This window comes from Myotis myotis, unplaced genomic scaffold (genome assembly GCF_014108235.1).
Source record: "Myotis myotis isolate mMyoMyo1 unplaced genomic scaffold, mMyoMyo1.p scaffold_m19_p_17, whole genome shotgun sequence".
NCBI lineage: Eukaryota > Metazoa > Chordata > Mammalia > Chiroptera > Vespertilionidae > Myotis > Myotis myotis.
The window spans coordinates 25,908-52,454 of NW_023416321.1; the positions used below are offsets into that span (position 1 = coordinate 25,908).

Consider the following 26,547-nt stretch of genomic DNA (forward strand, 5'->3'; position numbering starts at 1 on the left):
ACAGAACAGTTCAGGGGAGGCTGCTTTTAATGGACTAAGGTTCACAACTACCTGCAACCCCACGTGTGAGAGCAGGAGGCCGAGGCCTCGCCTTCCAGACACCCCTCCTCCGTGGGGCAAGCGGAGATGGGGTCACACAGGCGTCCAGGCAGGGGGCCGAGGGCGGGAACCCAGCGGCTCCTCCAGAAGTGCTGGGAGCTGGGGGTAGGGTGTGCAGATCCTCCTGGAGGGCCCGGCAGGCACCCTCACATGTTGGTGCTCATCCGGGACTGGCTGTTGGCCGGCGTCAGCTCCCCCTGGCTCCCTTCCCGGGGAGGGGACTGCAATGGAGACAAGGCCGTGGGCCCAGGTGTGTGTGCCCAGCTGTGCCGCCCCTGCCCCCGTGCCGCCCCCCCTCACCTTGACGTGGATCTGGTTGCGCAGCACGGCTGCCCGCAGGATCATGGCTTTGGCACGGCGCTGGAACTCCTTGCCCATGAGCAGGGACTTCTCAAAGGTGGTGCTGCGCTGGTCCACGTCGCGCGCGTACAGGATCTGCAGGGTCGGCAGTGGGTCAGTGGGACCAGATCCCCCCGCCTTGCCATGGGGGGCCACCTCGCTGGGACCGCCTCGCCCTGGGGGAAGCACCTTGCTGTGGGAGTCAATGCGGGCGTTGATGAGCCCCTCCAGGATGAGCTGTGTCAGCTCGTCCTCCAGCGCAGCCACCGTGGTGTTGAAGGCGGTGGCCATCCGGCGCATGTCGGCCGACACGTAGGGGCTGAAATACTGCAGAGCAGGCAGGCGTCAGCTGCCCGGCCTCCAGGTGCACCCGTAGCCCCACCTGGGCCTGGGCCCCACACCCCCCACCTACCTGGATGAGGGCGCGGTTGCGGATCTGGGTGTACAGGGTCCTGACGTGGGGGGCCAGGTACATGTCCAAGAGCAGGTTGTCCTGACGAGAAAGAGGGTCAGGAGCTGCAGCCCCCGCCCCCGCCTCCCCACCTCTAGCCAGGCAGCCCTCACCTTCATCTCGTCCAGCATCTTCAGGCACGAGGCATACTTGGACTCGTAGAACTTGAAGATGATGTCCCGGACCTGGGGCTCCAGCTCCAGGAACAGCTTGAAAGAGCTGTGGGGTCCACCTTCTCAGAGCCGCCCTGCCTCCCCCTCCCCCCGCCATCTACCCTGCACCCCCAGAGGATGGTGGCCAGGGACACGGGGCCCTGCACCCCCACCTGCTGGAGATGACGTTGCGCTGCAGCTCCTGCCGGTCGAAGGTGGCCAAGGCGCAAAGGCCGCCGTACACGGCCACGTTGCTGGGAGACAGCAGCTGAGGGGCAGGGACAGGGGTCACTGCCCATCTGGACAAAAGGCAGGAAAGCCCAGAGCCAGGGCTGGTCCCCCACACCCACTCCGAATGCTGCTGGGAGAGACCCCCCACCAAAGCCCAACCAGGAGCCCTCTCCTGCCAAGAGGCCCCCTCACCTCCGGGAAGTCGCAGTGGTCGAAGGAGGCCAGCAGGAAGCACTTGGCCGCCTGCTTGTACTTGCGCGCAGCCAGCTCCGCCAGCCCTGATGGGAGGGAGGGAGCGTGAGACCGGGGGCTCCAGGGCTGCCTCCGCCTCAGGGCCAGAAGCTCTGCTGTGAGGGGAGTGACTGCCATAGCACCACGTGGTCCCCTCCTGGGCCAGGCGCCCGGGAGCCAGCACAGCTGGTCACGGCTGCAGGGGACTCAGGTGGGGACTGGCCCTGACAGCGACCGTCAGAGGCGATGTCTGCACTGTTAACCACTGGTCACGCTGGCCTGCACTGGGACCTGAGCCGGGCAGCGCCCTGCCCAACTGTGAGGACAGCAGCACAAGCACACAGGCCACCTCCGTGGAGGCGCCCGGGGTCCGCGGTGGGGCCCCTGGCCCGCCCGGCCCTCACCTGCAGCACACTTCAGCTTGGTGAGGATGGCCTGGGTCTGGCTGTCCCGCTCCCCTCGCTGCTGCAGGGGAAGGCGACACACATGAGCCACTTGTGCCTCCACACCCTCCCCGACGGCCAGGCTGACCCCCGGTCCGGCCGGAAGGTGGCCAAGGCAGACGGGAGGACCAGGCCCAGGGGGCGGCAGTGGTGGGAGGGCGGCAAGGCCTGGTTACCTCTGCAATCTCGGGAGTGGACTCGGCCTTGCTGACGTAGCTCAGCACGTGAGACCAATTCTGCAAGTAGACGCTGACCTGGAAGGCGGGCGGGCGGGGACAGACTCAGCCTGGGGTACCCCCGCCAGGGCGTGGCCGCCCCACCTGTGCCTGCGCCCACCTTGATGACGTTGAGGCACATGTTGATGACGTGCTTGGCGCTCGTGCAGTAGTCCCGGGCCCGGGAGTAACACTTGAGGGCGTTGCTGAGGTCCCCACAGTCGAGGTAGTGGTCGCCCAGGTCGTCGTGGCCGCGCCTGTGGGCCGGGGGGTGAGTGCACACCGCCTGGCGCCCGGCGTGGCCCTGGCCTCCCTGCCACCCTCCCCGGCCCACGGGGGTACCTGATGCTCTCCTTGATGGAGTTGCCCTTGTAGTTCTTCAGGTCCGTGTCCAGCTTCTCCAGCTTCAGCAGGGCCTTCTTCCGCGTGGCCTCCACCCAGGCCGTGTCCAGGGGCGGGGGCTCCACCCCACTCTCGGGGATGGCGTCCGGGGCGCTCTGCAGGTCCCTGAGGGAGGACGGGCGTCAGGGCTGATGTGCCAGCAGGAGGGCCTCTGGTGGGAGCACCCCTGGGCGGGGAAACGGACAGTGCGGGGGAGACCCACGGGCAGAGTGCTGTGGCCGCGGCGTCAGGATGCCCCGCTGCCCCCCCCCCCCGCCCCCCCTTCAGCCAAGGAGGCCGGGCTGCGGGCTGCGCTGCAGTGACCGCGTGGGGGTGGGGCTGGCCTTGCAGCCACAGGAGTGCCCCCTCCCCAGCCAGGCGGGCACCTCCTCCCAGGCCCCGGCTCACCTGGTGGCCTCCGAGAGCTTCCGGTGGATCTCCTCGTACACGTCCACGTTGAAGGTCCTCTGCACGAAGGACAGGGCCATCTTCAGGGCCTCCACCCGCAGCGGGGGGCAGTGGTCAGCGATGAACTGCAGCCGCTCGATGCGCATCAGGCCGCTGTAGCTGGCGGCGTACTGCTCCAGGTCCTGCGGAGGGGCTGCGTCAGGGCCGCGCAGGGGCCCAGCAGGTTGGCTGGAGGGTTCAAGGTGCCCGGCCCGGACCCAGCAGCGCTGCGCCCCGGAGCTCCTACCAGGGTGGGGTTCTCCACCACGTAGTTGACATCGGGCGCGTTCTGCGGGTCCTCCTGCGGGTCCACGTCAATCTGCATGGGCTCCACCGCCCCCTGCAACAGGCGCCGGTCACCTCGGTCCAGAGCTGCCCGGGGCGGGCGGGCGTCCCTCCCTGTGCCCGGAGCCCACGCTGCCCGCCTCCCGCCCCGGCTCGGCACCGCCGTCAGGAGGGCTCCTCGCAGGGCGATGCGAAGCCCCCTCGGAGCGGGGCGACCCCGCCACCATCCGGCGCAGCCTCCTCCGCGCGACCTCCACCCGGGAGCGTCCCGAGCGGCCGGTGCTGCCTCCGGCCGGGCCCGAGCCCCGACGGTACCTCGTGGAGCAGCGTCCAGGCCGACAGGCTGGCGCTCAGGCCGCAGTCCCCGGCCGTGCCCGGCAGGAAGCCGCCCGGCCCACCGCGAGGGGCGGGGCGCGGGCCCCCCCGCATCCTGTCCCGATGCCTGCACCCCCGCCCCCGACACGGAGCGAGCGGGCAGGCGACCGCGGGGGGAGAGCGTGAGCGCCGCGGACCCGCCCGACGCGCGGGACCAGACTGCGGGGCGGGGGCGGACGCGCGGGCCGCTCGGCCGGCCTCGGCCTCGGCTCCGGCCCGGCGGCTGGGGCGCGAAGGGGCCGCGGGCCGCGGCTCGTTACCTGTAAGTTAAACACCTGAACCGGCAGCGGCATCTTGGCCCAGCCCGCCGCGGTGCGCCGTCTACTTCCGGGTCAGCGCGGCCTCCGCTTCCGGGTCGCGGCGCGGGCGGGGCGGCTCTTAAAGGGGCCGCGGCGCTCCTGGCCCGGGCGCTGCCGGCGGGTCGGCGGCCGTATGAGCCGCGCGCGGGGGGCGCTGTGCCGGGCCTGCCTCGCGCTGGCCGCCGCCCTGGCCGCGCTGCTGCTGCTGCCGCTGCCCGCGTGCCCGCCTCGCCCGCTCGCCCCCGTCGGCGCCCGCCCCGGCCCGCGCGCCCCCGTCGGCGCCCGCCCCCGGCCCCCGCGCGCCCCGCCTGCGGCCCGACGACGTCTTCATCGCGGTCAAGACGACGCGCAGGAACCACGGGCCGCGCCTGCGGCTGCTGCTGCGCACCTGGATCTCCCGCGCCCGCCCGCAGGTGCGCCCGCCCCCCGCCCGCGCCGCGGCCCAGCGGCCCCCCTGCGGCCGCTCCTGCGCTCCAGACTTGGGGTCCCCTCCCGGCGGGCACGGGGCGAGGCCGGGGAAACTTCCGTGAGTGCCGGTTTGGACGGCACGGGCGGAGCCGGGCACCCCGTCTCCCCGCCGGACCCCCCCTCCCCCGTCCCGCCCAGGTCCGGCCTGGGCACCCGGTTCGGAGGCCCCCCCCGCAGTCCCCTCCATCCCCGGGGCCAGGATCCCTGCGCCTCACAGCTGCTCTCCCCCCAGACCTTCATCTTCACCGACGGGGACGACCCGGACCTGCAGCTCCAGGCGGGTGAGTGCCCCCCCAGCTGCCCGGGTCCAGGGGTCACCTCCCCCGGCTGCGCCCCCAGCGGGGTGCTGCCTGCTCAGGGTCACAGCCTCCCCCAGGCCCCCCTCCCAGGCCCCCCACCGGTCAGGGGGGGGTCCCAGCTCCGGCCCATTTCCCGTTGGGCGTCCACGCTGGGATGCCAGGCGGGCCCAGGTCAGCAGCCGGGTCAGCCCGTGCGGCCCCTCCAGGGCTGTGGTTGGACCCAGCCTGCGGTCCTTGAGCAGAGCCAGGCACCAAACCTGCCGACAGCCACTTTTTTAAAATAAGAAAACATCCGTGTTGATTTCCGAGAGGGAGAGGGAGAGAGCGATAGAAACATCCGCGATGAGAGAGGCACCGGCGGCCGCCTCCTGCAGCCCCCCTGCGGATGGAGACGGCAACCGGGCCGTGCCCGACCCGAATGGAACCGGGACCTCCTGGTTCCTCGGTCGGTGCTCAGCCCCGGGCCTGACAGCCACCTTTGGCCCTGACCTCGTGGAGCCTGGTTCCGGCCCTCACACGTCCTCTGCCTCCCACCAGGCAGCCGCGTGGTCAACACCAACTGCTCGGCCGCGCACACCCGCCAGGCGCTGTGCTGCAAGATGGCGGTGGAGTACGACCAGTTCATCGCGTCCGGACGCAAGTGTGTGGTGGCCGCGCCCTCGCCCTCGGGGAGCCCCGGGCCCACTGGCCGGCTGCTGAGACTGCCCCCCCGCAGGTGGTTCTGCCACGTGGACGACGACAACTACGTGAACCCCGAGGGCCTGATGCAGCTGCTGTCCACCTTCTCGCCCAGCCAGGACGTCTACCTGGGGCGGCCCAGCCTGGACCACCCCATCGAGGCCACCGAGAGGGTCCTAGGAGGGGGGACGGTGAGCACTGGGGCCGGGAGGGGCAGGGCCAGGAGCGGGCGGCCAGGAGCTTCTGTGGGAGGCGCTGGGGCCAGGCACCCAGGCGGCCACAGCCCTGTTCCCGTGCCCGGGAGCTCCTGCTGCCTGGCCCAGGCGCTGCTGAGGGGCAGCTTGTGCTGACACCCGGGTGTCCCGGCGAAGAGACGGGTGACGAGCTCTCGCTCTGACTGGCAGCTCCCTCCTCCCCAGGTGACCACGGTCAAGTTCTGGTTCGCGACCGGTGGGGCCGGGTTCTGCCTCAGCAGAGGCCTTGCCCTCAAGATGAGCCCGTGGGCCAGGTGAGGGGCCGCGGGGGCGCCTGCTGCCCGGGGAGGTGGTGCTGAGGGCGGGCAGCGCTGACCGCCCCGCCCCCCCTGCCCCCAGCCTGGGCAGCTTCATGAGCACGGCCGAGCGGGTGCGGCTGCCAGACGACTGCACGGTGGGCTACATCGTGGAGGGGCTGCTGGGTGCGCGCCTGCGGCACTGCCCGCTGTTCCACTCCCACCTGGAGAACCTGCAGAGGCTGCCGCCGCACTCTGTGCTCCAGCAGGTGGGCCGGGTCCCCTGCCTCGGCGGGTGTCGGAGGGCCTGGCCGAGAAGCTGTCCCAGCGGAGCGAGGGCTGGGGAGGGAGGGGGGAGTGGCCAGGTGGGTCCAGCGGTGGTGGGGCACCCGTTTCCTGTGGGGGCTCGTTTGCAAGGGGCAGCCACTGCCTTCCCTGGTGACGGGGCCGCGGGGCAGCGGGCAGTGGTCTGGGTGGTGATGGGAGTCACAGGCCAGGTCCCTGGGACAGCACATGGCTTGGGGCAGGGACACCAGCTATCCTCCAGCCGCACCGCTCAGCCTGGCACCCTCAGTGCCCTCAGACCTGCCCCCGAGGCCCGGGGACCAAGCGGCCTCCTGCCCAGACCCTGAGGCGGGTGGGCACCCTGGAGGGGATGTCTGGAGAGTAAGTCCTCCCCTCCCAGGTGACCTTGAGCTACGGGGGTCCTGAGAACCCCGGGAATGTGGTGAGCGTGGCCGGAGGCTTCAGCCTGCAGCAGGACCCCACGCGGTGAGTGGGCCGTGGCCGTGGGCCTGGGGAGGAGCTCTGAGCCAGCTGCCCTTCCCTCGACCCTGACACCTCGTCCCCTTTCTCAGGTTTAAGTCCATCCACTGCCTTCTCTACCCGGAAACGGACTGGTGTCCTGTGACCTCACCTCTAAGTGACCCTCGACCCCTGACTCAGGGGGTGGCTCTCGGATGAAGCCTGCGGCCTCCTGGCCTCAACTGACTCCCCGTAGCCAGGCCGCAGGCCCAGGTGACCGGGCCCTGAGGAGTGGGCTCCCCGAGGCTTTCCCTGCAGGGTTCCTGCGGGGAGCGGCCCTCCGCACCTGGCTCCGTGCCCAGCAGGGCATCTCGGTCTCCGGGGCAGTGGCGCTCGAGGGCTGAGGCCCCAGCCAGCCATGCTCTGGGCGTCTCCATGTGGAGGTTACGTGTTGGGGGACCCCGCGGGCAGGCCCCTCTCGGGCTCCTCAGCCAGACCCCTTCCTGGGGACCTTGAAGACACCCCTCCACTCTGCCTCAGCCCTCAGTCCTGGACTCTCCCGGCTGCAAGTCCAGGAGACAGGAGCCTTTTGTGGGCTCCCCTTCGGTGGGACGGCCTCGCGCTGCCCCCCGGCCTGTGCCTTCCCGGTGGTGCAGGGCGCAGCGCAGCCCTCCCTGCCTCTCGCTCTGCTGTTGCAACAAGCGAATAAGAGTTGGTTCCTTTCTGTTTGGCTCCTGTCTCAATGGACCGGGCAGCTCCTGGCTCCTCCCCGGGAGGCCCCGCCCCTGCAGTTCAGCCCACAGGGGGACTCTGAGCCGCAGCCCCTACCCAGGCCTCTGGCTCCCGGACTTGGACTCCGTGTGTGAGGCTGTGTCTGCAGGCCCCTGGGAGGGGTGGGGCCTCAGGGTGTCAGCTGTGGTCAGGAGGCTGGGTGCCCCCCAGCTCTGCATCCCTGCCCACCTGCTGCCCAGGCCTCATCCCAGGAGGAGCTGGCGGCTTTTCCCAAGGGCATCGCCTTGCACTCACCCACACGGCCTTGGTGGTCAGAGGAGCACTTCCCAGCCCAGAGCGCTTAGTCCTTGGCAGAGGGACTCTGCCCCCAGCCCTCCCCGCTCCACGCCTCGCCCACCGGCCAACCGCCTCAGCCCCTCCTATGGGGCAAGTGTGTGGAGACTCAGGCCCCTGCTGCCTGGCCGGACTCACGAGTGAAGCACAGTCAACCGGCCGACCCGGACATGACCAGAAAGGCTTGGGGCTCACGTTCCAACTCAGGACAGTGCGCCCCACTCGGCTCGAGGAAGGCGGCCAGGGTCAGCTCCCAGGACCCCTGCTCAGTGGTCCCAGGAGCCCCAGTGCCCCTCCACACAGGACGTACTTTGGGCAGAAAGGGCACTGAGCCCACAGACACCCCTAGGCAAGCTCTCCCCACCCCTGCACTGGGCTCCCCTTGGGGAGTGCAGAGGCCCAGGGCTGGGCCTGACCTGGAGTGCCCTGTCCCCCAGGTGGTCAGCTTAGGACTGTGGCCCCGCCAACCGCTGGCCACCTGAGACCAGGCCAGGGTCCTGCAGGGTTCTTGGGGAAGCTGCCCTCCACACCCTGGCTCCGTGCCCAGCATCTCGGGCTCTGGGGCAGTGGCAGTTAATGGCTGAGGCCCTCCCAGCCTCAGGGAAGACAGGACTGTAGGGTCTCGGGTCTCTCCGGTCCCCATTGTCCAGAGGAAAACCAACTGTGGTGTAAGGTGTCTCTTCACGTCCTCGCTGGAGGGTGAGGTCTCCCTGCCTCCCCGAGGTCAGGAGCACGAGTGACAGCAGACAGTGGGCGCGCGGCCCTCAGAGGAGCGCACCCCCAGCTGGAGAAGCCGGGGTGGAGGGCGAGGCGCCAGCAGGGAGAGCTCAGGGTTCCGGCTGCGACGCGGGGCCTGAGTGGGGCACGAAGTGACTCGACACCTCAGTTGTGTGGGGTGGGCAGTGGGACTGGCGGGGGCGGGGGGAGGGCCCTGGGTGGGCGGGCCTGGCTGGTGGGGGCTCTGTCTCTGGCGGGTCGGGCGCCCTGGCCTTCCTGAGGCCCTTGGCCCTGCCCGGCGCCTGTAGAATGGCCTCTTGCAGGAGCACCGAGGGCTGGCCCTTCCCTCAGCCCACTTGTCCCTGGGCCTCCCTGCGCCTGCGCCTGCACCTGCTCAGGTGTCCTGAGGGCCTGGCCCGCCTGCTTTAGGGAGGTTTGCAACCCCTTCAGGAAAACAACTTCCTCCAAGGCCTCCAAGGAGGGACTTGGAGCTGCAGGGCCTTTGTCCAGGCCCAGCCCTGCCCTCCCATAGGCCTCCCCCGCCCCCCCCATGTCACGCGCGCGCACACACACACACACACACGCGGGCACAGCTGTGCGGCAGGCTGAGCATCAGTCCCCACCTCACTCCCTCCTGCCTCCTCTCCGAGAAGCCAGATGGTCCTCACCTGGCCCGCCCCGCACACCTGGCCCCTGCAGCCTCCGCTCTCCTGGGCCTCACAGCCCCCTGTCCACCCCTCTCCCTGCGGCAGAAGCGAGCGTGCCCACGTGTGGGGTGTGCGTGCCCAGTCCCCTCCCAGAGCAGCCCAGGCCAGGCGAGAAAGGGCGCAGAGCAGCGAGGCGGGGCCTGGGAGGGAGCTGGGGGACTGGCCACCGCAGGGTCTGAAGGCCCCAGAGCACCATTCACGGGGCTTGGGGAGGGAGGGGCTGGTGAGAACAGCTTCTCTCAAGTTTTTCTGCAAACCAGCACGTGAGTGGCAGCTGGCAGCTGGCGGGGGACTAGGGAGGGGTTGGCGTTGTTTTGCTGGTTTGTTTTTTAAGAGAAAATAGCAACTTGTTGCTGGTGCCAAAGGAGTGGGCCCTTGGGGCGGGGCTTTCATGCCGCAGGGAGGTCTCTAGGTTCTACATTCGCCGTTGAAGAGTGAGCCTGCACCCTGCACCCAGTGAAAGCAGCTCGGAGGGGTGGTGCCAGCGCCCGGCTGTCCCCAGCGACACGCCCACAAGAGACCACGCCCCGGATGGCAGCTCCGCCTCCACGGCCCCGCCCCCTCCAGGCCAGGCCCCCGGCCACACTGCTCGCCGCTGTGAGAGCCGGCCCTGTCGTCCCCACCCTCTGGGTCCTCCGCTGTGCGGGGGTCGATTTGCCTAAATAAATAGACGGAGGCCTTTCTCCGGGAACCGCAGGGTCGGACTGGGGGTGCTCGCATTTCACCTCCATGAAGTTAGAAGGGCCAAGTCCAGAAGCCAGCGGATTCCACTGCCGACCCCGCCTTGTGGTCGCAGGAAGGGACCGTCCCCGCGGAGGGCGGCCTGCAGCCACCTGCCCTTCCCTGAGGCCCAGCGTCTGCGATCTGACTGCTGCCAGTTAGAGAGGGCGGAGGGTCTGCGGGCGGAGATGCCCTGGAGCCCAGGCCGCCGCCAGGGAAGGTGGGCCAGCTGGGGGCTGGGTGCCAGCTTCGCCTTGGGCGCACCTCCCCCACAAGACCGCCCGTGAGAGGGCAGCCAAGCTGGGGCGGGTCCCACGCTGCTGCTCCTGCTGCCCTGGCCGGGCCCCTAGAGGGCCTTGCCGCCCCACAGGGTTCCAGCCGTGCTGGCTGGGGCCCCTCGTGGCTGTGCCATCTGGAAGGCTATAGGATTAAGCCTCGGACCGACCTGTTGGCAAAGTCACAAACAAGTCCCAGCTTAGAGGGCACAGTCCTCTTAGCATAACTAGGCTGGACCTAATAACGCTCCCTGGATCTTATCTGGGAAGCTAATGGGCTGAGGTGCTGCCAAAACAAGTGAAACGCACAAGAACAGTGAAACTACGGTACCCACAGGCCCATCTGTAGCTGACCCTACAGCCTCAGGAGGCAACGCTGGCCCGTTGGACACCGTGCACCCGCGTGGCCCTTACCTGTTCCTTCCTAGACGATACAAGCTTTTCAAAAAATAGATATTTAGATTGATTTTGGAGAGAGAGGAAGGGAGAGGGATAGAGAGAGAACATCGATCCATCCTCCTGCCACCCCCTGTGGGGATCGAGCCTGCAACCCGGGCATATGCCCTGACTCGGAATCCAACCGGTGACCTCGGTTCCTGGGTCGATGCTCAGTGGCTGAGCCGCACTGGCCGGGCCTATTCGAGTTGTTTAAAGTGCTGGTGGCCGCCTGTGGGCTGGCCGGGTGATTTGGGGGTGCAATTCCCTTCGGGGTTAGAGCGAACCTTCAGCAGCATCGGAGTCTTCTCCAGGCTGATTGGTTGTCCAAACGTCCCTCTGGGCACCAGGAGCCCCGCCCCCAGGTCTGGGGGCGGCGGGCATGCGATCCCTTTCGCCAAACTTTTCTTCTCAGAAACAAAACGAGAACTATTAGCCCCGAGTTCCCCATGGTATTCACCGCACCCGGTCTTTGTGTTGCAGTGATCCTCGCGGAGGAAAAGCGCTGCCGGGGACCTGCCAGACCCGGAAGTTTGAAAAACCCTGTCCCCGGGCCTGGCGGGAACCTGGCTGCCCCCGGCCGCGCCCCCGCCTTTGGGCCAATCGCCCCACAGGGGCCGCGACTAGGATGTCCAGGCCCCGCCCCCGGACCCGCCTGACCCCGCGCTGGCCCCGCCCCAGCCCCGCTTTTGGGCCAATCGCCCCACAGGAGCCGCTACTAGGCCGTCCAGACCCCGCCCCCTGCCCCGCCCCCTCCTGGCCGCGCACGCTCCAACCCCAGGCCCTCGGGTCCTTGCCCGCAGTTGGCCACGCCATGGATCTGGGGCTCGCGGGCCGCCGGGCGCTCGTCACCGGGGCGGGCAAAGGTGGGCCGGCGGCCGGGGCGCGGGGGAGGGCGGCGGGCCGAGAGCGCCCGCACTGAGCCGCGCTCCCCGCAGGCATCGGGCGCAGCACGGTCCAGGCGCTGTACGCGGCGGGGGTGCAGGTGGTGGCCATGAGCCGGACCCAGGGCGACCTGGACAGCCTGGTCCGCGAGGTACGGGGCCGCCGGGTCCTCGCCCAGCGGGCAGCGGGCGGGGCCGAAGGTGGTCTAACGCGCAGACTCCGTGCGCTCCCGAGTGGCCGCCTAGGGAACGGCGACGCCTCCTGGGCTTAGAAGGAAGCTTAGAGGCCGGGCGCTGGGGAGGGAGGGAGGGCAGGGGGAAGTGGACTGTGGGGGGGCTCCTGGTCCCCAAACTCTCAGGGGCCCAGAGGCCACGCCGACTCCCTCCCTGCTTCCTCAGCATCCGGGGGTTCTGAGCCCTAAGAAGGTGGCCTGCTCCTAGGGGACCCTCCCCCGCCCCCGTTGGTCTGAAAGGTCAGCCACACCCAGCCCCCTTCCTTGTGGGGCAGAAGCCCTGTTGTGCCCCTTCTCAGCCCCGAAACCGATGGCTGTGCCCCTCCCACAATGTGAACACAGTGCCCCGGGGTCGAGACCGTGTGCGTGGACCTGGGAGACTGGGAGGCCACGGAGCGGGCGCTGGGCGGCGTGGGCCCCGTGGACCTGCTGGTGAACAATGCCGCCGTGGCGCTGCTGCAGCCCTTCCTGGAAGTCACCAAGGAGGCGTGTGACACGTGAGCCCTGGGGGCGGAGGGCCCCTGGGTGGGAGGGTCGCCCCCAAAGCAGCAGCCCGGTCCCTGACCAGGACCCTCTGACTTCAGCTCCTTCGATGTGAACCTGCGGGCTGTCATCCAGGTGTCCCAGGTGAGCCACCCTGCGGGCAGGAGGGGGCCAGGCTGGGGACCAGCCGCCTCACGTCTCTGCATTTCCAGATCGTGGCCCGGGGCCTGATCGCTCGAGGGGCCCGAGGGGCCATCGTGAATGTGTCCAGCCAGGCCTCCCAGCGGGCACTGACCAACCACAGCGTCTACTGTGAGTGCCCCCAGCAGCACCCCACCTCCCCACCCCCAGCCTGCAGCTGGCCCCACCCACTTACACAGTCCCTCCTCATAGGTGCCACCAAGGGTGCCATGGACATGCTGACCAAGGTGATGGCTCTGGAGCTCGGGCCCCACAAGGTGGGCCTGCTGGGGTGACCCCATCCTTGGGTGCCCGGGGCCCCCCAGCCCACTGTGCTGAGCGCCCCCCCCCCCCCCCGCACAGATCCGTGTGAATACAGTGAACCCCACGGTGGTGATGACGCCCATGGGCAAGGCCAACTGGAGCGACCCCCTTAAGGCGAAGGCCATGCTGGATCGGATCCCGCTGGGCAGGTTTGCGGGTGAGTTGGCAGAGCCCGGCGGGGGGGGGGGGGGGGGGGGCCAGGGCCCCAGGCCTGCCTGGGCGAGGAGGAGGGAGGGAGCTCCCGTCTCCCCCTGCCCCCGACTCCGCCCGCAGAGGTGCAGAACGTGGTGGACGTCATCCTTTTCCTGCTGAGTGACCAGAGCAGCATGACCACGGGCTCTGCTGTGCCAGTGGACGGGGGCTTCCTGGCCACCTGAGCCCCGCCCCACAGCCCTGCTCCCTGCTGAGCCCCGCCTGCCCCCCCCCCCCCCAATAAACACGATGCTCCTGCTCAGCCCATACTGATTCCTGGGCTGCGGGCAGGTGGCCAGAGCTCAGGGCTGGGTGTGGACGAGTCCCAGGTGGGGAGGTGGCCATTCACCGTGGGTCCCAGGCAGGTGGCAGCCTCACTCCGGGGCCTGAGACTTTTGGATGGGGCCACCTTTCCGGGAGAGGCTGGAACCTTCCAGAAGTTTCTATAGTTACTAATCGAGTAGCAAAGTTCCTGAAAACCTCGCAGTTGGCTCTGCAGGCCAGTGAGCCCTCTCCACCCGCGGCCTTCAGGTCACGGCCCTGCCTGGAGCGGTGCCCGTGGCCTGGGGGTGAAGTCCAGGTCCCTGGACCATGGCTCTGGGTCTCATCCCCCACCCTCTCCGACCTGCGTGCCCCGCGGCCCACTGGCTGCCCCTTCCCACCTCGCTGTGCTGACCTCTGCACCTTTGCCTGGGTCCTCAGCCTGGATGCCCGCCCTCCTGACTTCTCGCAGACTCAGCGCCTGATCCGCCAGCCTGGGCGGAGGGGGGAGCCGTGGGGAGGGGCCCACACAAACAGGGTTCTGCGGCCTGACTGCTGACTGCCCCCCTACACCTCGGGCCTCTGTGTGCCCCTCCCAGGGGCCCACTGCCAGCACAGGGCTTTCTGCCCCAGGCCGGGGCTAAATACACTTGCTCCCACTTCCCTCTGGGCCGCCTGCTTTGGGTTGGGGTATGGGAGCAGGCTCACCCCCTGCACCAGGGCTGGTGGTTAGAGGCAGGAGTTGCTGGAGAACATTTATTGTATAAAATAATGGGCCGCCCTCCCGAGTGCAGAAACAGAAGCTCCCCTCCCCTCCCCCCAGGGAAGCCCATCCTGGGGCTGCCCTGCAGCCTGAGGGAGACCCTGCTCCCTCCCAGCCTCCCACGGCCAGGGCAGGCTGGAGCCGCGCCCCCACAGAGGAGGCAGCGTGGCTGAACCCCACCCCCGAGCCCACCCCATGCTTAGCCCTTCCCCACCCTCCGTACCCCCCCAGACTCAGACACAGGACAGCTCAACACGACAGCAGACAGGGCAGGGGCGGGGCCGTCCCGGGCTGGGCTAGAAGACGGTGCACTTCTTCCCCGGCTTCTTGACCGGGGGCGGGCACAGCACCGCCCGGATGGCCTCGTCGAACACCGTCTTCAGGCCGCGCTGAGTCAGGGCCGAGCACTCCAGGTACTTGACTGAGCCTGGGGCGCCAGGGAGAGGAGAGTGAGGGAGGAGGGCGGGTGCCAGCCAGGTGCCCACGCAGGCCCGGCCAAGCCCACTCACCGATCTCCCGGGCCATGGCCAGGCCCTGCGGGTAGGTGATGGGCGCCAGCTTCTTGTCCCGCAGCCGCTCGATGGTGTCTTTGTCGTCCCGGAGGTCCAGCTTGGTGCCCACCAGGAGGATGGGCGTGTGGGGGCAGTGGTGCCGCACCTCCGGGTACCACTGTGGGGACGGAGCTCTGACCCGACCCCTCGGGCTTCTCCCCCAGCCCGTCCCCCACAGAGCAGGCCACGGCGCCCCGAGACCCCCACTGAGCCCTTCCTGCTTCTCGGGTGACCACTAGGTTTGATGGGGGACAAGAACCCCCAGCTGGGCCCTGGCTGGTGTGGCTCAGTGGATAGGGTGTCAGCCTGTGGACTGAAGGGTTCAGGGTTCGATTCCAGTCAGGACACAGGCCGGGGCTGCTCGGTCCCCAGGAAGGCACGTGCAGGAGGCGGCCGAACGACGATTCTCTCTCATCTTTGATGTTTCTCTCTCTCCCCCTCTCCCTTCCTCTCTGACATCAATAAAAATATATTAAAAAAAAAAATCCCCAACCGGAAGCTTCCAGGCCTGTTAGGGGCTCCCAGCCGGGGCCCTTCCCTTCTCTGAGAGCCTTGTACCTGCCCAGCCGGTACCCTCGGCCCGGCCCGGAAACCCCGCGCCAGCCAAAAGGGCACCTCCATCTGCAGAGGACCCTCAGCCCCGGGTCTTCAGCCAGAGCCCGTCCCGTCGGAGCACGTCCCCGGCCCCTCCCCTCGGACAGGCCCCGGCCGGCCTGGCCTACCTTGGCTCGGACGTTCTCGAAGGAGGCTGGGCTCACCAAGGAGAAGCAGATCAGGAAGACGTCCTTGGGAGGAAGGAGGAGGGCCGGGTGGACGGGGCCAAGGAGGCCCCCGCGTCCCCGCCCCGCCCCGCGGCCCCGCCACCCGGGCTGCCGTCACCACCTACGGTCTGGGGGTAGGAGAGCGGCCGCAGCCGGTCGTAGTCCTCCTGCCCGGCCGTGTCCCACAGCCCCAGGTTCACCGGCTTCCCGTCCACCATCACGTTGGCCGAGTAGTTGTCGAAGCTGCGGGGAGGACGGAGGGTCGGCGTGCCGCCTCCGGCCTCGGCCCGCCCGCCCGCCCCGCACTCACACGGTGGGGATGTACTCTCCCGGGAAGGCGTTGGTCGTGTAGCTGATCAGCAGGCAGGTCTTCCCCACGGCGCTGCGGGCGGAGGGCGAGGCCACATGGCTCCCGGCCGCCCGGCCCCGGCCCCGGAGGCAGCCCCGCCCGCGGAGCCCCAGCCCAGGGGGGGGCCGGGGGTCCCGGCGCCGGAGACCCGCCGCGACTAGGGCTGGGGGAGGAGGACCTGGGAGGCGGGCTTCGGGGGCAGAGCGGGGGGTGCGGGAGGGAGGGGCCGGCAAGGCTGCAGCCCCGGGGAGGCCCGGTGCCCCCTCCCCCCCGCCCAGGCCCGGCGGCGGCCGGTCCCGATCCCGGAGCAGCAGGTGGGCCTGGCGGGAGGCCTCCCCGGGAGCCGGGACCCGCCCCACCGCGCCCTCCGCCCGGCCGCACCCTCCAGCCGCGAGCCCAGCCGGGCCGCCCCGGCCCCGTCCCGCGCGCCGCGCGCACTCACCCGTCGCCGACCACCACGCACTTGATGGCCTGCATGGGCGCGGGCCGGGCGGCGCGGGGCCGGGGAGCTGCGGAGAAACGCCCGCGCCGCAGCGGCCGCGGACCCGAGCCGAGCGCCGAGCCGAGCGGCCGGAGACAGCCGAGCGCCGCCGAGCGTCGGGCGCGGAGACAGCCGAGCGCGACCGCCGGGGGGCGCGGGCTTTCCGGAGAAGGGGGGTGGGGGGCGGGCAGGACACGGTGCCCCCCTCCCCCGCCTGTCCTTGAGCCCGGGCCTCCCCTCCCCCCTCGGGTTCGGCGCTCCCCGAGGCCCCGCGACCCCGGCCAAGGGGCAGCCAGGCCGGCGAGTCCCACCCACCTGCACGTGCGTGGGTGGTCCGAGTGCGCGTGGCTGCCGCTGGGAGACCCCTCGCCGGCCTGTCCGCCCTGCAGCGGGGCGATCGCCTGACCCCCCCAAGGGCAGCCCAGCCTCCAGTCTGAGCAGTCGCTCACTGTCCCCACGGGGCAGCATGTTAGGGGGCGCCCGGCAGCACCAGCACCCCGGGTCTTTCCTGCAGGGCCGGCCGGTCTCCGAGGCCCCGGGGCAGCGGGGGGCGCAGGCTGATGTGGAAGGAAGGCCCCGAGTCGAGAATGTACCACAAAGTGAAAAAGTTCTTTATTTCACAACAGCCGCTGCCGTCGCGGTTACACTGCAGAAGGCGGTGCGGGCGCCAGGAGGGAGGCTGGGAGGGCTCTGCCCCCGAATTTCCTTCCATCGCCCGCACGTTTTCGCAGGCGCACGTGTCCGGGGTGGGGCGGCGGAGTAGGGGAGGGGCGCTGGCCACTCCCGCCCGCTGGCCGCCCAGGCCGCCCGAAGGTGAGCCGAGGCGCCGACCGACTTGGCACTGATTTCTCGGCACCAGCTGCACAGCTCGCCCGGCACGGCCAAGACGCCACCGTCCTGCCGCTCCTGGGTCTCCCCGCTGCCCCTCACTTCTGGGGGCTCAGGGCCCTCACGGGGGACCCCTGCACGTAGGCCAGGACCGCGCTTTGCAAGAAGCTGGCCCTCTGGGCCTCCTCCTCCCGGATGCGCGCGATCTCCGCCTCCCGGAGCCGCAGCTTCTCGCGGAGGCAGGCGTTCTCGCTCTCCCGGTCCAGCAGCGCCTCCCGGTGGCCACTCGCCGTCACTGCGGGGGAGGAAGCTCAGTGCCCGGGCATCAGCCACTGCGAGGGCCACAGGGAGGCCGCGCGGGGTTTGCGCCTCTCAGAGCCCAGACCTCGACCCAGCCCCGCTCCGACCTGTGACCGGCGAGACCGGGTCCCGCAGGGCCGCGTGGGGGCGGGGGCGGCTCACCTCTCAGCTGCCGCTCCAGGGCTGCCACCTTCTCCTTCAGCGCCTCCTGGGCGGCCAGCTCCGCCTGCAGGCGGCCGTTCTGCTCCTGGAGCTCCACCCGCACCCTGGTCACCTCCGCCACCTTTTCCTGGTCCTTGTTGCTCAGCTCCTGCCAGGCATGTGGGTGAGAGGGCGGCGGGGGCCAGGCACCCGGGAGCCCCCGAAGGCCGGGTTACCTGCTGCAGCTCCTCCAGGCGCCGCCTCAGCGCCTCCACCTGCAGGCCTAGCTGGCTGCCCCGCGCCTGGGCCTCCGCCACCATCTGCTTCTGCTGCAGGCAGGTGCCCTGCGCCTCGTCCCGCGCCTGCGCCAGCAGCCGCAGCTTCTCCTCCAGGTGCACCAGGCGCTGCTGCTGCAGGTGCCCAGGGGCGGGTGAGTGCAGGGCGCGGGGCCTGCCCGTGGCCCTGGGGGCGTGGCCCCAGCTCGTGCCCAGGGACCGGCGGGCAGCAGTGAGGAGCGCCCCGCTACAACCAGGGAGCTCTCATTTGAACATGGTCAGTGCACCTTCGCCCGTCATTGAGTTTCATCCAAACGGGCTCAACCAGGCCGTGCGGCCGGATGGCCCAGCTCCTTCCCCACCTGGGGCTGGACATGGTGTCCATGCAACAAGGGTCGGTTCTGACTGCTCCCCCGCTGCGTCCCTGGAGCTCCTGCCTCCCCACCTCGCCTACCCCCCTCCTCCCCCGCCCCAGCCCCTGACCCCATCTCCCTCTGCAGCCCTGGCCTTGCTGCCTCAGGCCCCGCCTCCAGGTGGGCACTGGGAGCAGGGGGCTGCCGTGGCCTCACCTCCTCCAGGCGGACTTGGTTCTTGGCCTTGATGAGCTCCTCCTCCGCCTGGCCGCGCTCACTGAGAGCCACCGCCTTCGCTCGGCTCAGCTCCTGCAGCACAGAGACCCTCTGGCCCTCCTCCCGCTGGCTCTGCCCACCGGGTGAGGCTTCCATGGCTGAGGGAGCGCCCACGCCCCCTCATCCAGTCCCTCTGGGCTCACAGGTGGGTCCCCGAGATCAGATGGGCACCCAGCCGGCCTGTGCTCACCTCCTCCAGGGACAGCCGCGCGGCCTCCAGCCTCTGCACCCGCTCCTGCAGGGCCCGCTCGCTCTCCTCCAGGTGGCGGGCCATGTGCTCCACCTGCCCGGGTGCAGGCGGGACAGGACTGTAGGGCTGGCTCCCAGCCTTCCCCCGGTGGGACCCTGACCCTGGGAGGCAGGTGGATCTCGGGGACCCTGTTCCTGCCAAGAGGCTGCCCCAAGGGTCTCAGGAAGCGGAGATGGGGGTCATGTCCCAGCGCCACACCCCGGTGGCACGGAGCCCATGGCAGCTGTGCCCCCCCCCCCCGTGTGGGAGGGGTCCCTCTAGGCTCTGGTTAGAAGGTTCTGGGTCTGGCATCTGCTGGGGCAGGTGCAAGGCTGCCACCGAGCTCCCCAAGGGAGTGAGGGGAGCCCAGCCAGGGGTGTGCTTTGGGGACATCAGGCTGCACTGAGGCGCCTGCAGGCCCCAGGCGGACATGGGGAGAGCACGAGGCCCGACGACACCACGAAGGAGGCACCTCCTTGATGCGCAGCTGCTCTGCGTCCTCCAGGCTCTGCCGGGACCTCCTCTTCTCCAGCTCCAGGCGCTCTGGGAGCAAAGGAAGGCGTGGACCGGCTCCTCCGGCCCCTCGTTCCCCCGACTCCACCTGCCCGCCCAGGGCTCCCGTCTCCAGGCCCTGCTGGTGCCCACCCTCGGCCTGCACGGCCCGCAGCTTCAGCTCGGCCGCCGTGTTGGTCAGCTCCTGCTTGGTCAGGAACAGCTGGTCCTGCTGCGACTTCACTTTCCGCTCCAGCTCGTCCACCTGGAAAGCCAGCTCCGTGGAGGGGACGCTCCGCCCAGCCCTGCATTCCCTGGGGCCGGGCCCCGCAGCCCTCTACCTGGCCCCACACCCCCCTACCTGGCCCTGCACCCCTCTACCTGGCCCCACACCCCCTACCAGGCCCTGCACCCCTCTACCTGGCCCGCACCCCTCTACCTGGCCCCACACCCCCTACCTGGCCCTGCACCCCTCTACCTGGCCCGCACCCCTCTACCTGGTTTCGCAGAAGCAGGTTCTTCTCGTTGGCAGCAGACAGGTCTCTGAGCAGTTTAGACTCCCGCTCTGCAGCTTCCTAGGGGTGCGATGGGGAGGGCACCACTGGGTGGCCACCTGCCACCACGAGCCGCCTGTCGTCTACGCCGCCCCTGCCCACCCACCTGCTGCTCCAGCCTGTGCTCCTTGGTCAGCTTCTGTGCCAGGCTCTGCTGCTCCTGCCCCGCCGTGGCCAGGAGCTCCCCCAGGTCCTGGGCCTTCTGCTCCCACAGTGCCAGGGCGGCCTCGGTCATCTGCAGCCTGCAAGGGGGACAAATCCACCACCCGCTCCGTGAGCCCTGCTCCAGCCTCACCTCCGCCTTACAAAAACCTCCCGTCCTGTCCTTACTTTTGCCAGGCCCTATTCACCTCCTCCAAGAAGCCTCCCAGGGTTACCACCAAGCCGTTTCCCACCTTTATGCACAGGAACTCGGGTCCATGTCTGCACCCTCCTCTGTCCCGTGGGCCTGTCTCTACAGCATTCCGGAGCCTCCCTCCCACTGCCTGCCCTTCCGCCACTCACTTGGCCTTGAGGGCGTTGATGATGGAGTGCCTCTCATCCAGGGCCTCCTGAAGCTGTCCCACGCGCGCTGCCGACGCCCTTCGGGCAGAGAGGGGGGTCAGGAACCCAGAGTGTCGTCCCCCACCCCCACCCCCGTCCCCGGACCCTGGGGCACCGCCCTTTCTCCTGCTCCCACCACACCCCAGGCACTGGGCTGGGGAGTGCCCCGCTGCCTGCACCCTCGAGCCAACGTCATTGGAGCACACGCCACGACCTCACTGGTGAGCAGGTGACGAGGCTCAGGCTAGGCCACCCCAGGTCAGAGGCACGGCCGACCCCTGGGCGTCCCAGCGGAGGCCAGCTCACCGGCTGCTCTTGGCCATCTCCTCCCGCTGCTTATCGATGGTCTGCATCAAGTCCAGAAACTGGGGACGGAGACGCCAGAGCCCTGTCAGGGCCGGGCTCGGTGGGAAGGAGGGGACCCCACCAGGCGCAGGACTGCGGAGGGGGAGTGCGTCCCGCACAGGGGACCTGCTCACCTGGCCAGAGGGTCAGACCAGGGAAGCAGCGCCAAGGCCTGGTGTCGGCCACTCAGAGAGGGTCCAGGGCCCAGAGGAAGGGAAGGTGGCGGGGGCCGGGCCGGGACCAGGAGGGACCTTCCACCACGCAGCCAGGCCGGGCCGGGGCTGTCAGGCAGCACCGTGCTCACCTGCTTGGACTTCTCTTCCCGCAGGTGCCGCACCTCCTTGCTGAGCACGCGGGTGCGGGCCCGGTTCTCCCGGACGGTGGCCTCCCGGTCCTGGTTGTGGTCCATGGCTTGTTCTGTAGGGAGACGCTGAGTTACCCACCAGGGGCTGGCTGCTCAGCCTGGCCCGAGCTCAGAAGCCAGCAGCCCGAGGATCAGGCCTGTGCGTGGCAATGGCTCACCCACAACCATGCAGACGCCCAGGGCACTGGGGGCTGAAGGGCTTCAGTGTGGGTGTGGGGGGCACCAGACATGGGGTGGGGGGCACACACGGAGAGAGGCATTTGCCCTCCGTCCCCGAGGTCAAAGGCCACAGTGTGACTTTTAAGTGGTGAGCTCCTGTGTTCTGGGAAGACCTGGGCAGCATGTGGAGAGGGACCGGCCAGGAGTGGCCCTGGTGTCAGGAGTAATGACAACAGCTGGGGTGACCCAGAGGCAGGCCCAGAATGAAGGAGCCAGAGGTGACACGGGCCAGGCAGCCCCAGCAGGAGGTGGAGAGCTGTGCAGGGTTCCAGCCGAGTGTGGGCCCTTGATGGCTGGCAGGATGAGGAGCCTCAGGGAAGGGCGGGGTACTCTGCTGGGCCTGGGCCGAGGAGCCAGCATCGCTGACGGGGAAAGGGCCGTGGGGGCCGTGGCTCGGACCTGGCGGCCATGAACTCAGGGGTGGCGGGGGCAGATGCCCCCCGAGGCAACAGCTCGGCCGTCAGGGCAAGCAAGGCCGGGGCCACACTGCCTCAGCTTCCTCATCTGTGGAATGGGTGACCGCCCTTGGGGGAATCTAAGAACCAAATGAGCAGGTTCCAGGAGCGGCTCTCGTTCCGTTTTTTTTCTAGGGACACGCCCTCCCTCGGAGGCGGGGCCTCGGGCACTTTATGGTCCGACAGCTCCGAACAGGGCGCCCGTACCCACGGCTCTGAGGACATCGCTGGGGACGTTGTTCCCGGCCAGCTCCAGCCTCCACAGGGTTCTGTTGCTGGGGAGACAGCTCACCAGGGCCCGGCCGCCCAGGAGGCCGATGTTATTCCAGCGCAGGTCTGGGAGGAAACCTCGTCACCTGGGGAGCCGGCCTGGCCAGGATGCTTCCTTTGGGGCATCACCAACAGGCAGGAGCCCAGCGTGGCTCCCCCGGCCTCCTGACCCCAGCCCTTGGCTCCCGGGACAGGACAAGAGAAGTGGCGGGAGGGCGAGGGAGCCAGCCGCCGGGCCTCACCCAGCTGCTGGAGGCTGGTGTTGCCCTTCAGGGCCAGGGCCAGCTCCTCCGCGCCCTGGTGGCTGATCTGGTTGTTGCGAAGGTCCAGCTGCCGCAGGGTGAGGTTGCCCGCCAGCGCCCGGCAGAAGGTGGCGAAGGCATCTTCCCAGGCACCCAGGTTGTTCCACTCCAGGGTGAGGCTGCAGGAAGGGTCGAGGAGCACCTGCTCCCATGGGGTCCCTGGGACTTGGGGGGGGGGGGGCTGCGGGCAGGCCCGGGCTTCTCTGGCAGGAAGTCTGGAGCCACGTGTGGAACCTGTACCCGCCTAATCCCCGCAGATGGACAGGAAACAGGCAACCGGCTGGAAGGTCTGAACCCTCAGGGGCAGAACCCAGTCCTCTGGGGCCAGCCCTAACCGGTGCAGAGAAACGGGGGGCTGGGGAGGAGGGCGGGGGGCCGGGTGGCACCTTACCTCTGAATGGACTTGTTCTGTCGGAGGAGTTTGCCCAGAGCCTCAGCCCCTTTGGCCTGAAGGTTGTTGCCCTGGGACAGACAGGAAGAGGCAGACCCGGGCCGTTCACAACCCACAGGGCCCTGGTCAGGCCGTGGGGGGGGCCAGGCTCGGCTCCCTGCCCGCAGTGGGCCACCTGGGGCCGGTTCGTTTGGTTTGCTTATGGGGACCCTCTGGAACTCACACTCCCACCCTCAGCACACACACACACACACACACACACACACACACACACACACGTGCACACAAACATGCGCCCGGGACTCCCCAGGACACAGTGACGCTGGGTGCCAACAGTTCTTACAGTCTCCGGCCACGGCCCAGACCCCATGTCGCCGGGGCACCCACTTCCTCCCCCTCTCGGCAGGTCCCTCACCTTCAGATCCAGGAGCCGTAGGATGGTGTTGGCACACAGCCCCTGGAGCAGCAGTGTGGCCCCTGTAAGGGGGCAGGGCAGTCACTCTCTGCCCCTGGGGCCCTGGTTGGGCCCCATCTTGGGGCACCTCCTCCGACTCCTGGGAGGGAAGCCAGTCCCGGCCATTGGCCAGGAGCCCCGTCCTGTGTCAGGTGTGAAATACCAACGACCTCTGCCCAGCATGCAGCCAGGCCGCCAGCCCGTGCCCATCAGCACCCTGGACTCTCCTAAGGCTTCTTGGTTACAAACAGCAATGCCCTCGCCCCCAAGCTTGCAGAAGGGACCTCGCTGCCTGCTAGCTCCAGGGCCCAAGAGGAGGAACCTCCGGGACAGGGGGATGGAGTCTCTATTGGGACTGAGGGCCGGGCGCATGCGGCCACGGAGCGCGGGACAGAGGGAGGCCGCCGAGGCTCAGGGCTCAGGCTGCCCGCCCGCCGCCCACCTTCCTCGCTCAGCATGCAGTCGCTCAGGACCAACTCCGTCAGCTGGGCCTCCTTGGGCAGCAGCGCGCCCAGCGCCCGGCAGGTGTCCAGGGTCAGGCTCTGCGTGGCCAGGTCCAGCCGGCCCCGCGGCAGCTCGTGTAGTCGCTGCAGCACGGTCTCCTGGGGCTCGGCGCCCCGTTCCCTGCACAGCCGGCTGTAGGAGCGCAGGAACTCCTCCATGTCCCCGGGCAGCCGGCGGGGCGCCTCCGCGCGCCGCGGGAGCCAGGCCCCACCGTCTTCAGAGTCAGGGCCAGCTCCCAGGGGTACAACGAATGGGCTCTACAGGTGGGGGGCCCCAGATGGGCAGAGGTGGCATGCGGCCGGAGCGGGGCCTCGGGTCCGGGCGCCCCCGTAGCAGGGCCGGGCCGGGCGTCACCCGTACCCGGGACCCCAGACTTGGCGCCGCGCACTGCGCGGCCCCCGCGGCGCCTCTGTATCCAGGAAGAGCAGGGTGCGCCGGGAACGGCTGGAGGAACTACAACTCCCAAAAGGCTTTGCGGAGAAAGGGTGCCCATCACTGGCCAATGAGGGAGAAGGGGCGGGCGCGCGCTGGGACGCCAGCCCGAAGTCGAGGCAACGCGCTCCGAGCCAATGGGAGGGGACGAGGGCGGGGCTTAGGAGGGCGCGCTCAGGTATGATTGGCTAGATGAGTATGGGTGGGGCTAAAGTGGGGCGCGCTTACAGCTCATTGGCTGGGAGCGAGAGGGCGGGGCTCCGAGGAGCGCACGCGGCGGTGGCGGTCATGGAGGGAACCAGCGCCTGCTTCCGGAAGGTGAGAGAGGGGGCGTGGGGTCCGGGTCAGGAGGCACCCTCTTAGGGCGGGTGCATCCCCAGAACCAAGCCGCGACCCCAGCCTGTGCGGCCCTCGCTGCTCCCCTCCCGGCGGCTGGGGTGAGGCACAGCGACCCCAAGCCCCGCCTCCGCAGTCGAGGACCCAGTACCGGGGGCGCCGAGGGGAGCCGGGCCCGCGCCCCGGTTCGCCCTGACGGTGGGGACTCGGCGGGACTTTGCCTGAACTGCTAGGCGTGGAGCGCAGGTCCGCACAGCCCCGGACGCCCCTGGCTGCTCCCTGCGCTTCCGTCTCCCCGGAGCCGAGGCCCCGCTGCAGCTCGGCCTGGTGTTGGGGCGCCACCCGCGCTTCCTTCGCCTCACCCCTCAAACCTCAGCGCCCCCGGCGACGGGGAGCGGCCGCCTGTCCTGCTCTGCACCCGGCAAAGGCGGCCCAGCCTCCGGGTGCTCTGCTCCGAGCCCTCGCCCGGGAAGGTGCGCCCGGGGCCTCAGCCCGTGAGCCTTCCTCGCTCCCGCGGCCCCAGCCTTGCCGAGCAGGGGGGCTTCTCGCCGGTTCGCTTCCGCCTCCGTCCTCTCTTCCCGTCACCCGGGCCGTGGCCCAGGCGTTAGTCGCCGAGGCAGGTGACCAGCAGGCGGCCGAGAGCCCCTTTGTGGCGGCTGGAGGCGGCACGGGGCGGTCCTCCATCGCGCCCGCCTGGACAGCCCTGGGGCCTCCCCAAGGGCTCCGTGCGGAGCTGGGGCTGCGGTCAGTGCCCCGAACAGGGAGGGAGGAGGGAGGGCTGTGGTGCCCACCTGTCCTCCAGTTCCTGCCCCTTTCTTGTTGGGGAAGCTCCCTGCGCAGCCCGTCCACAGGGGGCGGGTCGGCTCTTCCTGGGGTCAGGGCCCGCCCTGGTGGCAGCAGGGCCAGCAGGTGGCACCAGGCTCCGCTCACTGCTGCCCGGTGCTAGGTTCCTGCCCTTGAGCTTGGGCCCCACCGGTGGGCAGACCTGTGAAGGGGCCACAGGAAGCACGTTCTCGGGCCGGGGTGGGGGAGCACGAGGCGGCCCAGGATTCCTGGAAACGAGCCCCAGACGGGCGGCTGGCACCTGGGCTGCTCCCACCTGCCCACCACCCAGTCCCCACCCTGGGAGGTCTGGGGACCGAAATCACACCTTCCCACCCACAACTGCCTGCCTGGGGGCCTGTGGTCTCGGGTGGGGGGGCCAGAGTCTGTCCTGTTGGTCCCCCAGGAACTGGTGAGCAAGCTGCTGCACCTGCACTTCGAGGACGACAAGACCAAAGGTGGGCGCCAGCCTGGGGCGGGAGGGCCCTGGGGCTGTGGCCGGCTCTGTGGGGGCCCGGGAGGAAGTGGGGGGGTGGGGGCAGCATCCCTGGCCAGGGGAGTGGGAGAGGGCGCCCTGGTGACCTGCTCCCTCCACCTTGCAGTCAGCGGGGATGCGCTGCTGCTCGTCGCCGAGCTGCTCAAGGTCTTCGTCGTGGGTGAGTCTGTTCTCCTGGTCCCGCCTGCACGACGTGTCTCCCCTTTGCCCACATGTGGCCTTGAGGTTCTGAGCTGCTGGCTCGCAGCTGGGGCCGAGGCCCACGGGGTGGGGTCAAGGTTCCAGCCTCCGGGCCTCCCTTCCCTCCTGTCCCGGCAGAGGCCACCGTCCGCAGCATCAGGCAGGCCCAGGCGGAGGACCTGCCCTGTGTGGACGTGGAACAGCTGGAGAAGGTGCTGCCGCAGCTGGTAGGTGGGCCCGGGAGCAGGGCCAGCCCAGGGCTGGGGGTGGGCGGACGCCCAGCAGGCTGAGCACTCTCCCCCCACAGCTTCTGGACTTCTAGGGGCTCCCACCCGCATGGAGGCCACCTGTCCGGCTCCGACCAGCCCAGCGCCCATGTCTTCTGTGGCCTCTGGCTTTAGACGGGAAGGGCCCAGCACTGGGCGGGCCCAGGCCATACACTGTTGTCCCCCGGGTGCTCCGTCTGCCCTGCCGACGGCCTGGACGCAGCTGAGAGGCCGCTGTGCGGGGACCAGACTAGCGGCAGAAGCGGGCCGCGCAGTCCTGCGTGGCATCAGAGCGGTGCCCCTCCTCCCTGTGCGCTCCCAGACGCCGCCCTGAGCTGCAAGCTTGTTCTCACAGCAACAGCAATAAATCATGGCCGTTCTCCCAGGCAGAGCCTCCCACTGCCATTCACCCCAGTCAAGCAGCCGCAATGCCGACCCTCCATCCTGGCAGGACACACTCCTGGCCAGCGAGGGGCTCGCCCCTGCCACTCCCTGCCCGCAGGCAGGCCGGCAGGGAATGTGGGTGTGGGCAGGGCCTGCTGGTGGAGATGCTGGGGGGTGGGTGGAGGGACCTGAAGACCAGCTGCCCGGCAGTGCCAGGGACCAGCAGGTCAGCCTCAGGCCACGCCTACCCCAGAGACTGCTGTGTGGAATCGCTAGAAGTGGGGCTGAGAGGTCTGGCTGCTTGGGATGCTCATGGGCCTTTAGGGCC

At 69.6% G+C, this 26,547-nt stretch overlaps 6 protein-coding genes across 14 annotated transcripts; 3 read left to right on the plus strand and 3 right to left on the minus strand.

Annotated features, from left to right (window-relative positions):
* Positions 1-9: 9 nt before the first annotated feature.
* On the minus strand, positions 10-11,087 carry GPS1 (G protein pathway suppressor 1). Of its 5 annotated transcripts, none has more exons than XM_036340008.1 (14): positions 10,834-11,087; positions 3,237-3,329; positions 2,951-3,132; positions 2,504-2,668; positions 2,283-2,418; positions 2,123-2,200; positions 1,908-1,968; positions 1,465-1,550; positions 1,215-1,309; positions 1,003-1,108; positions 851-931; positions 628-765; positions 400-534; positions 10-320 (listed from the first exon to the last, which is right to left on the minus strand). In XM_036340008.1, exons 1-14 carry the CDS (start codon positions 10,843-10,845, stop codon positions 246-248), a joined length of 1,443 nt encoding a protein of 480 aa, XP_036195901.1. In that variant the 5' UTR covers positions 10,846-11,087; the 3' UTR covers positions 10-245. The 5 variants fall into 5 exon arrangements, with proteins under 5 accessions (XP_036195901.1, XP_036195900.1, XP_036195899.1 ...); XM_036340007.1 differs by lacking the exon at positions 10,834-11,087 and adding an exon at positions 3,910-4,062 and having other exon boundaries at positions 1,908-1,965; XM_036340006.1 differs by lacking the exon at positions 10,834-11,087 and adding an exon at positions 3,910-4,062.
* Positions 3,926-7,351, plus strand: RFNG (RFNG O-fucosylpeptide 3-beta-N-acetylglucosaminyltransferase). The gene is given in 9 exon segments (XM_036340012.1): positions 3,926-4,168; positions 4,170-4,361; positions 4,649-4,697; positions 5,253-5,355; positions 5,431-5,584; positions 5,813-5,901; positions 5,987-6,152; positions 6,569-6,654; positions 6,741-7,351. Coding segments are annotated over 9 exon segments (1,032 nt in total). The 5' UTR covers positions 3,926-4,081; the 3' UTR covers positions 6,847-7,351.
* Positions 11,088-11,296: 209 nt separating the features above from the next.
* DCXR (dicarbonyl and L-xylulose reductase) lies at positions 11,297-13,104 on the plus strand. Of its 2 annotated transcripts, none has more exons than XM_036339047.1 (8): positions 11,297-11,412; positions 11,485-11,582; positions 12,006-12,160; positions 12,248-12,290; positions 12,359-12,458; positions 12,540-12,604; positions 12,690-12,807; positions 12,924-13,104. In XM_036339047.1, exons 1-8 carry the CDS (start codon positions 11,361-11,363, stop codon positions 13,025-13,027), a joined length of 735 nt encoding a protein of 244 aa, XP_036194940.1. In that variant the 5' UTR covers positions 11,297-11,360; the 3' UTR covers positions 13,028-13,104. The 2 variants fall into 2 exon arrangements, with proteins under 2 accessions (XP_036194940.1, XP_036194941.1); XM_036339048.1 differs by having other exon boundaries at positions 12,540-12,574.
* A 741-nt stretch (positions 13,105-13,845) lies between these two features.
* RAC3 (Rac family small GTPase 3) lies at positions 13,846-16,126 on the minus strand. Of its 2 annotated transcripts, XM_036339049.1 has the most exons (6): positions 15,970-16,126; positions 15,489-15,560; positions 15,304-15,421; positions 15,140-15,202; positions 14,376-14,535; positions 13,846-14,293 (listed from the first exon to the last, which is right to left on the minus strand). In XM_036339049.1, exons 1-6 carry the CDS (start codon positions 16,002-16,004, stop codon positions 14,163-14,165), a joined length of 579 nt encoding a protein of 192 aa, XP_036194942.1. In that variant the 5' UTR covers positions 16,005-16,126; the 3' UTR covers positions 13,846-14,162. The 2 variants fall into 2 exon arrangements, with proteins under 2 accessions (XP_036194942.1, XP_036194943.1); XM_036339050.1 differs by lacking the exon at positions 15,489-15,560 and having other exon boundaries at positions 15,970-16,119.
* Positions 16,127-16,596: 470 nt separating this feature from the next.
* On the minus strand, positions 16,597-25,285 carry LRRC45 (leucine rich repeat containing 45). Of its 3 annotated transcripts, XM_036339038.1 has the most exons (17): positions 23,242-25,283; positions 22,761-22,822; positions 22,346-22,416; positions 21,895-22,073; positions 21,590-21,718; positions 20,649-20,761; positions 20,306-20,364; positions 19,961-20,038; positions 19,563-19,698; positions 19,400-19,477; positions 19,056-19,167; positions 18,883-18,953; positions 18,372-18,464; positions 18,122-18,214; positions 17,514-17,687; positions 17,299-17,446; positions 16,597-17,131 (listed from the first exon to the last, which is right to left on the minus strand). In XM_036339038.1, the coding sequence occupies exons 1-17, from the start codon at positions 23,459-23,461 to the stop codon at positions 16,935-16,937; spliced, it is 2,013 nt and encodes a 670-aa protein (XP_036194931.1). In that variant the 5' UTR covers positions 23,462-25,283; the 3' UTR covers positions 16,597-16,934. The 3 variants fall into 3 exon arrangements, with proteins under 3 accessions (XP_036194931.1, XP_036194933.1, XP_036194932.1); XM_036339040.1 differs by lacking the exon at positions 21,590-21,718 and having other exon boundaries at positions 23,242-25,285; XM_036339039.1 differs by lacking the exon at positions 19,400-19,477 and having other exon boundaries at positions 23,242-25,285.
* CENPX (centromere protein X) lies at positions 23,961-26,222 on the plus strand. Its single transcript, XM_036339051.1, has 5 exons — positions 23,961-24,053; positions 25,300-25,351; positions 25,496-25,549; positions 25,708-25,796; positions 25,877-26,222. Exons 1-5 carry the CDS (start codon positions 24,024-24,026, stop codon positions 25,889-25,891), a joined length of 240 nt encoding a protein of 79 aa, XP_036194944.1. The 5' UTR covers positions 23,961-24,023; the 3' UTR covers positions 25,892-26,222.
* The last annotated feature ends 325 nt before the right edge of the window (positions 26,223-26,547 follow it).